This window comes from Aythya marila, assembly GCF_965140915.1.
Source record: "Aythya marila genome assembly, chromosome: 4".
NCBI classification, from domain to species: Eukaryota; Metazoa; Chordata; class Aves; order Anseriformes; family Anatidae; genus Aythya; species Aythya marila.
The window spans coordinates 194,328-206,412 of NC_139045.1; the positions used below are offsets into that span (position 1 = coordinate 194,328).

At 40.2% G+C, this 12,085-nt stretch overlaps 1 protein-coding gene across 11 annotated transcripts in view; it reads right to left on the reverse strand.

Moving 5' to 3' along the window:
- WDFY3 (WD repeat and FYVE domain containing 3) overlaps window positions 1–12,085 on the reverse strand; it is a 194,109-nt gene that overhangs the window by 100,164 nt on the left and 81,860 nt on the right. For 7 of the 11 annotated variants that reach the window (XM_082759312.1, XM_082759318.1, XM_082759314.1 and 4 more), the window contains 4 exons: window positions 11,207–11,373; window positions 10,058–10,075; window positions 4,876–5,343; window positions 3,323–3,421 (listed from right to left, as the gene is read on the reverse strand). In XM_082759312.1, coding sequence (XP_082615438.1) covers window positions 3,323–3,421; window positions 4,876–5,343; window positions 10,058–10,075; window positions 11,207–11,373 — 752 coding nt within the window. Of the gene's footprint in view, window positions 1–3,322; window positions 3,422–4,875; window positions 5,344–9,802; window positions 9,826–10,057; window positions 10,076–11,206; window positions 11,374–12,085 lie in introns of those variants that run through there. The other 4 variants (XM_082759316.1, XM_082759315.1, XM_082759310.1 and 1 more) reach the window with 3 other exon arrangements.

The window sequence follows — 12,085 nt, forward strand, 5'->3', positions numbered from 1 at the left end:
CATTCTTACAAACAACCCAACAAAATAGCCTAAATGCAACCATGACAGACTAATAACTAATTGAAACATCAGCTCAGAGTTATGCCTGCTTCTCTGCTATGCCTTTCTGATTTGACAAAGGACAAACCACTGGGGGTTATCTTGAGTGTTGTGAAAAATGCCTTTGCTGACATATTAAAGAGCATACTTATCAAGTGTGTGGACAAAGCCAAGCTTGCAGACGTAAATGTTTGGTGGACAGAATGCCAAAGCCATCTCTAAAAGTGACCTCAAACAACAAGCTTGGCAGAACTTGAAAACAAGTGCAGCAGTGAAATGGCTTAGACATGGTTTCAGAGGATTGCAAACATATTACAAGACAATTAAGTCTAAATATTGCACAGGAAGAAAAATGCAAATTAATACCACAGGATATTAAGAAGGGTGCATATTGCACCTGAGACATAGCAAGAGAATATAAATCATCCAACCTACATGTGACCATTTTAAATATATTAATGATCTGCTGCTGCCCTCCAAGAGCATCAACAATAGGATAGATGACAAAGATTTCAGCTTAACTCAAAACAGAGAATGCATTGTCTGTGAGGAAGAACATCGACAAGTGATAAATCACTAGGACCATTGAGGTAGGAACGCTGTATAAAAACCTTCTGGGTAGGTTTTTCAATAGCTACTCCGAAGATCTGCTCAGAATGACCTACACGCAGATGGTCAGCCTCTGCACAGAGCTAGACTATATGAATTCATGCCTTTCCAAAAGCAATATTGCTAATTTTGTTACACTTGGATAACTCATTCAAAATATACCCAGACAGGATTTTCACTCCTCCAGAGTACACTAACATGCAGTTATTGTTCTACTCTGAATCTCAACCACTAACCATATCGGACATGTTGTCACTCAGTTCCTGGACTGCAGCAGACAGAGGAAATGTTTTTCACTTGCTTGCACTGATAACAGTCACTCTCATCCTACCCTAGCAAGATTTCAACTCCTCTGAAGGATTTGAATAATGAGACAGAATTAAGGTATGCAAGCATTTTTACCCTTAAAACAAAGAACTATTATCTGCTGGAATTGCATTAGTCAAAAGCTAGAAGAAAGAGCTTTTCATTGCACATGTACTCTCCCATAAAACAGGAAAATTATAAATAAAGATGGGAGGAGAAAAACTGAAAACCTTTTTTTTTCTCCTGTAGGTCACAAATAACAGCTGCTATATTCTGATACGAACTCTAGATTAGCTTGCCAGAGATATAAACAAATCATGGATGGTTTCCTCAGTAAAGTCATTGTACGTTTTAGCATGTTATTTTGTACAGAAGCACATTTTAACTTTTAACTTGATTTCTTGTTTCATTGCTGAAGAAAGACCATAGGATTCAGATTAACACAAATACCTTTTCACACTTCCCTAAAAAAGGAGAGGAAGAGATGAAGCCAATTCTCCCTTGCTTTTTCTTAAAACACAAGACTCTTCCCTAGCACTTCCTTCTTAATCTGGAGCAAAGCCCTCAACTGGTCTATTAGAGCTGCAGAATCCTTCAGCAACCTTAGACTTAATAGCAAGAGACTCATTTTCTTGATGGTTCTTTAAAGTCCCTTACATCAAATCTGGTCTGTGGATTACAGGTACAGATTGATACCTTCACATAAGCTCTGAGGCACTTGAGAACATCTCCCTGCTCAAACACTCCCTTGAATTAAGAAAGAGCAAACCATCAACTCAATGGGATTTATTTATTTATTTTTTTTTTAGCAAGCCACTATGCTTTCAATGACCATCTTGTTGGATTTAATAAACAAAGCATAGCAGACACAATGCACATAACTTGCCAAAGGCAGGAAGCCAAAATCTGTCAGAAGGCTCATGGTAGCACAGAATCTCTTAAAATGTGAAAGACACCAACTAAGGCTTAAAGATGGACCCAATGGTTGGACCGACTCCCTACTGATTGCCTATTACTTTTTAATTTGTATTCCATTTTAAAGCAATACCTTATTGTAAATATTACTTTACCTTGAGAAATATTAGTTCACCCATCAGTTCTCTATTATGACCAACTGGACTGCTTTCCCAGCTGTGGTTATTCAGAAAAATCACTCAAGTATAAATTAACTCACCTGTATGAGGAAGAACATTGTGGGAGAAAAGCTTACAAATAAGAGCAAAACCTCATTTGTTACAGAAGTTTGTTCAGCAAACTAGTCCTACTTGTCTAGCAGCTATTGAACACTGAGCCTATATTTAGAGAAAATATTTTTCCCAAGCAAAAGCAGTAAGAAAAAAATTAAAAGCTTTCTGCTATTAGACCAGGAGCTATCGTTAAACAGCAAGTTGTCAGCTGAGATGGACAGCTTTCACAATTTTGTTCTTAAACACTTGTCATGGATTCTCATCTCTCCTACTTGAATGAAAGCAAACAAAACCAAGGGGTAGGAAGCAGACTAAACCAAGGGGTAGGAAGCAGCAGCCAGAACTGAGAAAAAGAAGAAATAAACTGATGAAAGAAGGATGTCTCATGGCCTCCAAAGCCAGAAACTGGTTCCTCAGGGTGGTGTCCCTTCCCTACCCCTTCTCCTTTTCTTCTTCCTCTAATACAATAGAGTAAAAGGTTTTAAGAACACCTATTACTTATATATATATATATGTATATATATATATAAAACTTTTTTTTTTTTTTTTTTTTTTTTTAAGTTCTAAGAGATAGCTTGTACTAATATGAGATAGACACATTGTCTGTGTCAATGTTACCATGCGTTGGATAATGAAATAAGGCATAAACTAATATAAATCTACCTCGTTTAGAGAAGGACGCTTGCAAGTGAGCCCTATTTTTATATATATATATATATACACTGTTTTTTTTTATATGAAATGTATACTTCTAAAAAAGGAAAAGCCATCTTCCATTAACAATGGCACACATTTTTAATCTGATTTCAGTCCACATGACATTGTCAACAGCAAATTACATGCCTAATTAAGAGCTTAAATTTTTCAAAATACTGTGTTAAAAATACAAGCTACCACAAATTATTATAGTATTGTTTGGGGAAAAATGGGGGGAGGTGTGGTTCAAGTAAAGAACTCCCAAGAATCTTAATTTAAAACAACCAACTAACCATCTGAAACTCCTTTATTTTATGCATTCCAGCTTATTCTACTGATTCTCTTATAGAAAGAACTTTGCAAGAAAAAAAGAATATTTCAGTGTGATTAACTGCCTGAAGATAGAAAATGAAGACTCTCTTGCCTGTACGCAAAGTTCTCAGTAACATTTTTATACATGACTTGCCAGTAGCATCTCCACTTACCTGCATTAGTGTTTGATCCTTGTAATAGTATCATCAGGGTCTCCATAACCAACAAAGCCAGCTGCTTTTGGTCCTCAAATGAACAGTTTCTTGAATCCCCTAAAAATAATTTCATAAGCCAAAGACAGTAAAAATCACTCTTTTCTAAGATGTTGCTTCATTTTTTTCCACAAATGCTTTCATTTTCTTTGTTTCCCCAAAGAAAACACAGACTAACCAAATTTCAAAACAAGTAATGTTTAGTCTACACATGCATCCAAGGGAAAGCTTAATTACAGATTGTTTGAAAATGCCCTTTATAAAAAAAATATAATTTTAACAAAAGCTTTTGAGCAGTGTGAGCTGAGTTGCTGACACTGCAGCTATATGTGTAGTTTCATATCCCCAACTGTTGTTGCTTCAAGCTACAATCAGTGAAGACTAAAAGTATCTGTCTTGTTCTGTACTGAGTACCTGCAAAGAGAAATTCTACACAACAACACAGAACTACGTCTGCATAATTACTTCAAATGTGCTTACGATTTGACAGGTATAACAGATGAACCAAGTTGGCACACAGTATTTTAAACACATTGTAACAGTCCAGAAAATAAATAAATAAATAAATAAAATACTAATAACTACCAAGCAACAACACAAGGGCAATGTCCACCCCAGGTAGCACCTTAACCAGATGACATCTTGGTCCATTTATTGAGAAGCACTTGAGCAACTGTGTGTTTTCCAACATAGTTGCTGGCAGCACAGTTTTCTACCTCTAATTAACAGCTACAAATCAACAGCAAAGCTTCAAACAATAAACCCAGGTGAAACAGCCAACAACTACAATTAAGAAAAATGTCACTGACACACATTAACTCTATTCCTTTTTGAGTAAAGAATAGAAAAAAAGCATACCTACACACATATGGCTTGCACTTGGCAGTGCTTGCTTTGCAGACTAAACAACTACGTGGCTTATCTCAGATGTCAAATCCTGGACATGAGAACGCCAGATTTTTTTGTTGGTGGTGGTTGGTTTTGGTGCCTTTTTTTTGTAATGCTCTTACAAAAATGTAGACCCAAAGTATAAAAAGAAGTTGTTTTATTTATATATATATTTTTTATTTTTTATTTTTAACTTGGAAACAAGTTCCTAATAAGAGCACAGATACATGCTTGATAGCACTTTTAGGTGCATTTCTGAAATGCCTAATCACATTTTTTTGAGAAAGACAACTTGGTGCACAGGAGTGAAGCAGGTAGTCTATGTATTGCTCCTTCATTTTTTCTTTTGATGTAAAAATAACTTAAATATTAGGAAAAATACATTAAAAAATCATTTAAGAAGGGAATTATAAACTTCAAATGATTTTGCATTTGCACAACCTCAAGCTTCTTGCAGGACATAAAGAAAGAGGGAATCCCAGTGTGTTTTCAGGATGGCACAGCAGTCCAAAGTAGAACTCTGCTCTTATGATACACATTCAAACTTTATTGCTTTTTTCTCTTAATCACTAGCTTCCACCATCCCCAAGAGACATGCAGTAGTAAATTGGAAGAGCACACTCTACCTTGATCGTTCAGAGCCTGAGTGGGATCTTTCAGAAGCGCTGCATATTTATGAAGAAGATTTACCATCACCTCCAAAAGTCCCACCTCCCTGAAGACATCTTTAAAGATGTAGTCATGACGGGTGAATTTCAGGAGTGTCTTCATGGCTACGATGCTACAGTGATGAGAAGTGCTGGATTTTAAAAGGATGCTCACACTGATCAGTTCTTTACAGGGTATGTAGTTCAAGCTGAAGACAACAAATTCCAGCATCTCGAAGTATTTGGTCTGTACTTCTGGAAGCTTAGAAATTTTCTCTGCAAACTGAGACAATGTGTGCTGTGATTCCAAAATGAAGTAATTGGCATTGTCAGCCATATAAATATTCATGATGGCATCGAGAATAATTTGTGCTAGATAGCTAGTTTTTGCTTTCAAAAACGCATTCTGAAGGACGGAAAATGCTTGGATATTCCTCACACTGTGACCTGAATTAGGAAACAAAGTGAGATGGGAAGAAGAAAGGAAAATGAAAGTTCTGAATTGTTATAAACAATGAGCACAGTCACTAATAATGATCCATGCGCTCTAATAAGCGTGATTAAGAATGTTATCTTTTAAAAATTAAAACAGACTCTTTAAAAAAGCATTTGCATAAGCAATTATATTGCAAATCCTATGATCTACTATTCTTTCTGATATGACATCTTCATCTCTGAAACTGTTTACGCATGCAGCTAAATGAATGATCAATTCTTTCAAATGGATGAGAAAGTTGACCTATTTTTAGTATGTGCAACAGGATACAGTCATAGAGAAAAATTAAAGCCTGCACATCATCTACATGGTTCGTAAGAAAAACACATTACAGCAATAGTCAAGCATTCTGTATTTCATAATACGGAAGGCCACTATGCCCTTCACAAGTATTAGGTAGGCTACGTTTCGAAGAACACGCATCTGATGACCCTCATTAAGCAGAGCAATAAGCAACAACACAGTCTTATCAGCTGGGTTCAAAGCTAAACTGACCAAAGCTTTAGGTCAGGAGTTGGCAGGGCTGATAGATAGGGCTTTAAACTAGAGTCGAAGGGGGAAGGGGCTAAAACCAGGCGCGCCGGTGAAGACCTAAGGGATGGTACGCTAGAATCAGAGGGGCTGTGTGCCAGTGGGGTCCTTTGGTCAGATCCACAAGGTGCTGAGTGTAAGGAGACGCACCTGAAGTGCTTTTACACAAACGCACGCAGTATGAGGAATAAAATAGATGAGCTAGAAGTCCTGGCTCAGTCCCGCAACTACGACATCATCGGCATAAGCGAAACCTGGTGGGATGAGTCCTGTGACTGGGGTGTTGCGATAGATGGTTACAGGCTCTTCAGGAGGGACAGGCAGGGTAGGCGAGGTGGTGGGGTGGCGATGTATGTGAAGCAGGGGCTGGACTGTGTGGAACTTCAGGTCGGCGATGGCAAAGTTGACAGCCTCTGGGTAAGGATCAAGGGACGAACGAATAAAGGGGATGTCGTTGTGGGAGTCTATTACAGACCGCCTGGCCAGGATGATAGCGCCGATAAATTATTCTTTACAGAACTAAGAGAGGCCTCGAGATTAACTCCCCTTGTCCTTATGGGGGACTTCAACTTGCCGGACGTTAACTGGGAGTGCCACACGGCTGACACGAGCAAGTCCAGGAGGTTCATGAAGCACCTAGATGATAACTTCTTGGTACAGGTGCTAACGGAGCCAACTAGGAAAGGTGCCCTCCTAGACCTGTTGCTAGAAAACAGAGAGGGTCTGGTGGGAGATGTGGTGATTGGTGGCCGCCTCGGTCATAGCGACCATGAAGTGGTTGAGTTCAAAATTTATGGTGACAGAAGGAAAAGTGCCACCAAAACCTCATCCCTAGATATGGGGAAAGTGGACTTCAGGCTGCTCAGGGAACTAGTCAGTAAGGTCCCCTGGGAAACTGCTCTTGAAGGCCTCGATGTCCACCAGTGCTGGTCACTCTTTAAGCGATGCCTCCTAGAAGCACAAGATAAGGCAATTCCAAAATATCGCAAGTCAGGCAGGCGGGGCAGGAGGCCGGCGTGGCTGACCAGGAACATTCTAATGGAGATTAGGCGGAAACAGAGAGTGTTTCGCTACTGGAAGGAGGGCCAGGCGTCATGGAAAGAATACAGGGATGCTGTTCGTGTTTGTAGGGAGAAAGTTCGAGTGGCCAAAGCACAGCTAGAGTTGAAGCTGGCTGTGTCTGTGAGAGAAAATAAAAAGGGTTTTTTTAGATACGTAAATGGAAAAAGGAGAACTAAAGAATACATAGGGCCGCTCCTTGATAGGGAAGGTCTCCTCACAGACGATGACGTAGGCAAAGCAGAGACGCTTAACGCCTTCTTTGCCTCTGTCTTCAATGCCGATGACGGGCTTCGGGACCCAGGGTGCCCTGAGCTGGAGGACCGGGACGGTGGGGATGACAAACTCCCAACTGACCCTGAACGTGTGCGGGATTTGCTACTCCACCTGGATCCCTACAAGTCCATGGGTCCGGATGGGATTCATCCCCGGGTGCTGAAAGAGCTGGCGGATGTCATCGCGGAACCTCTATCAATTATTTTTCAACGATCCTGGGAATTTGGAGAGGTCCCTGTAGACTGGAAGCTGGCAAATGTTGTGCCAATTTTCAAGAAGGGTCAGAAAGAAGACCCTAGCAATTACAGGCCTGTCAGTCTCACGTCAGTGCCTGGTAAAATCATGGAGAAGTTGGTTCTCGGACTCATTGAGGCGCACCTGGGGGACAAAGCAGTCATTGGTCCCAGCCAGCATGGGTTTGTGAAGGGTAGGTCCTGCCTAACTAACCTGATTTCCTTTTATGATAAGATCACCCGTATGGTAGACCAAGGGAAACCAGCTGATGTGATTTTTTTGGACTTCAGCAAGGCTTTTGACACGGTTTCCCATAGGATCCTACTGGACAAAATGTCCACCATACAGCTAAATAAAAACATCATACGATGGGTGAGCAATTGGCTAACGGGCAGGGCCCAAAGGGTTATGGTAAATGGAGCTGCGTCAGGCTGGCGGGCGGTCACCAGTGGGGTCCCTCAAGGCTCCATTTTAGGACCGGTACTTTTCAATATTTTTATAAATGATCTGGATGTAGGAATAGAGGGTATTTTGAGCAAGTTTGCTGATGACACCAAACTTGGAGGAGTTGTGGACTCAAATGAGGGCGTAAAGGCCTTGCAGAGGGATCTGGACAGGTTGGAGAGCTGGGCGATCACCAACCGCATGAAGTTCAATAAGAGCAAGTGCCGGGTCCTGCACCTGGGACGGGGAAACCCTGGCTGCATGTACAGACTGGGCGATGAGACGCTGGAGAGCAGCCTAGAAGAGAGGGATCTGGGGGTCGTGGTAGACAGCAAGTTGAATATGAGCCAGCAGTGTGCCCTGGCAGCCAGGAGGGCCAATCGTATCCTGGGGTGCATCAAGCACGGCATCACTAGTAGGTCAAGGGAGGTGATTGTCCCGCTCTACTCTGCGCTGGTGCGGCCTCACCTCGAGTACTGTGTGCAGTTCTGGGCACCACAGTATAAAAAGGACATGAAACTGTTGGAAAGTGTCCAGAGGAGGGCTACGAAGATGGTGAAAGGCCTTGAGGGGAAGACGTACGAGGAACGGCTGAGGTCACTGGGCCTGTTCAGCCTGGAGAAGAGGAGGCTGAGGGGAGACCTCATCGCAGTCTACAACTTCCTCGTAAGGGGTTGTCAAGAGGCAGGAGACCTTTTCTCCATTAACACTAGTGACAGGACCCGCGGGAACGGGGTTAAGCTGAGGCAGGGGAAATTTAGGCTGGACGTCAGGAGGGGGTTCTTCACAGAGAGGGTGGTTGCACACTGGAACAGGCTCCCCAGGGAAGTGGTCACTGCACTGAGCCTGTCTGAATTTAAGAAGAGATTGGACTGTGAACTTAGGCACATGGTCTGAACTTTTGGGTAGACCCGTGCAGTGTCGAGAGTTGGACTTGATGATCCTTAAGGGTCCCTTCCAACTCAGGATATTCTATGATTCTATGATTCTATAAACAGCATGCACAGCCTCTGAGCAATCCTGTTTCTTCCGCTCATTGGACGTCTTGTATGAGAAAAAGGAGGGGAGCTCCTTACAAAGAAACTTCACAGGGTTTTGCAAGGCCAGCAGAGGCCTTCCTTCAAGAGAGAGCATGCTCTTGCTCAGTTCTGGATTAGAAATTTTTATGTGAATAATCATACTGGAATCAGGTGACGGTGTAAGGGTGGCTGTGGCAATCAGGCCTGGGAATAAAAAAAACAAACTTTGGCAAGGTCAAGTACTGTTAACAATTCAGAAATTAAAACAAATGGGAGAAGTTGTAAAGCACAAAGCAGCCATATTATTAAAATATAAAGACCTCACATCTTTAAAAGTGGATCAAACTTCTCCTAAGTATCCTTAAGACCAATAAAATCTCATTCACGTAGCCCAAGAAGGCATCACTTATGAATGTTCCCTGGATTCCCCTATTTTTTCAGTGAGCAGAGCATATATTCCACTAGAAAGATGCTGCAAAGGTAACTTTTCCAACTTTTGCAAGAACAATACAACTCATAGTAAACCAATCCCATTATACAAGAAACACCTCATGACAAACACCCTTTAAAAAGTTATAAAAAAAACTTCTAACAATTAAACCTCATTTTCAATCAAGCTAAAATCAAACAATTAGCATAAATCAAAAACCTTTCGTAAAAGAAGAATCCCAATTTGTTGCACATGTTCTGTGGAATACTGCCTTATTCCTTTTTTATAAATTAAGTTGTTCAATTTAAAAGAAAACTCAATTATTCCAGTGTCTAGCTTCACTGCTTTCCCTGGTGTATTCCTCCAGAAAGCAACAAGAAACTTCCTTGAAGAACTACATGCAAAAATTTCACTTACTGGGAAAATACTAATGTTAAATTGCAGATCGCATTCATTTGTTTCTAAAAGCAGGCTTTTTACATGCTTTCTTAGTAATGAAACGTGTCGGAAAGTAGATATAGTGCTCAACAAATATGACAGGAACAGAGGCAGTGACCGATACAACTAGGTATGTTCTAATTAAGTATAAACAGTTCTTTCAGGCAATCAAGCAGGTTAATGAATTATCTTTGAATGTTACAAGGACCCCTGAAGAAACCAAATCTTCACCACCTCTACAGCGTTCAAAACCTAAAAAAATTTAAATAAAATCAATTAAGAAAACGTGTTAATATGTTCTCCAAAGAAAAACAACTTGTCAATAGAATGAAAAAGCAAGTAAAAGGAACTGATCGATGTCAGGACAAATGCCAGCAAATGAAATAAAAAGATTTTATTTTGAAAATCAAGAGATGGTGGTTATCTCATGCTACAGTATCAGAAATCTGATTAGCTTAGGAAAAAATCATTAAGTTAGAACATGGACAAATTCAACTCTATAACTATTATCTTCTTCCTCTGTTTAGCACAAGGAGAAAACAGTTCCCGTAAACAATGAACTTTCTCAATACCAGAGAAAGGAAGTGATTGTCCAAGTAACTGTGATATGTGAAAGAAACAGTGAAAACAAATCCATTAAATATAAATCTATAAAGCTAACTCTGTCATAAAAACTTCACAAGTGCCTCCAGTGTTATTAAAACCCCAAAGAAGCCCAAGCAGCAAGCTCACTCCACACAGTCACCTGCTCAATTCCAAAGTACTTATTTACCTACAAAATCAAATGGAATTTTAAGTGTCTAGAATCTTAAGTTGGTTTTTATAAAAACCTTTTCCTCTTCAGACTTAGTCAACCTTATCTCCTCATCAGAATTCACTGTGGTTGCAAGTACACCACAGATTATACCACTGTATATTCACTGCTGCTCAAAAAACATATTACAACTCATAAGATACACTTGCATGAGCTGATAAGAGCTCACAGAAGGCCCATCTGTGTGAAGGAAAATGAAAACAAAAACAAAAGAAGCACCACCAAAGCAGTGCATCAGCCTTCCACATCTGTTTAAGATCAGCCTAAAACACCATAAATCAATTCACTGCATCTTTCCACACTGATACTCTTTTTAAAATGTCCACACAGAAGCTATGAGCTCTGCAAACATCTCAGTAGAGATGTTTGACTTGCCCTACAGTCCTCAAAGTTAAAGTTTGTTCGCATGCTTCTGTGAGTACCAACTCCAAAGAAGAAGGACATATAGGACAAGCATATTTGATATGCAACCTTAGTAAAAGAACCTATACTCAACTATGAATGGTTTGTGTGGTATACAGTTTCTCTTATAATTAAAAAATACATGGAGGGAGAGAATGAACACTCACCTTTGCCCACAGGCTGTGGCACTGCAAATCCAGGTAGTAGGAAAGGTACTCCAGTGGTAACACCAGCTGGCTTCAACTCATTAACACCATATGTTGTTAAGGAAGTAATCAAATTAACTAAGTCCTTCAAAGCATCCTTAGATTCAGCCTCTTTTGCCTGTTCTAACCTAAAGAAAACAAGTAGCTTATGTTAGCAAAAGTCACTTGAATGACTTTAATCACACATCTCTTCCATTTTTCTTTATTAACTTCGAGAACATGCTTTTATTGCCCTGTACTGGCAATATTTTACATGTTCTCCATTAACATTTCCTACTATTAAGTCAATCCTTAGTAGGACTTAGTACTTATTTCCTGTAGACATTAACTTCATAAATCTTGCTGTGAACCCCAAAATCTGCTAAAAAGAAGCACAGATATTAAAAATTACCTTTACATTCCTCTTACAAACACAAAGCTTATAGGAAAATACGTAGATAGTCTGCCATTAAATAAATCTGCACTTAACCTCCTAGACTACATGTGCCACTTTCACAGTTCATATTTTGTGTTAACAAAGTGGTATCTGAATAGAAACATAAAGCCTAGAAGAGCACAACAAAATATCTTCTTCAGAAATACAGACCCCCCTCTCTGAATGCAAGAGGATAGGAACTGTAACGTCTGATCCTTGTCAGCATTCACTGCTAGCAAGTCAGTCACAACAGACCCTAAAAGAGGCTAGTAAAACAAACTATCCTCCTTTTCTTGGCAAGCCAACATGTGCTCCACCCCAACCCAGAGAAACCCAGATTATTCTCTTCCATCCACATCAACTGTTCACATGTCCCTGGGCTGGGGAGGGCAGCAAGTGGCAGCTGGGGCCAGTGACAGGAATGG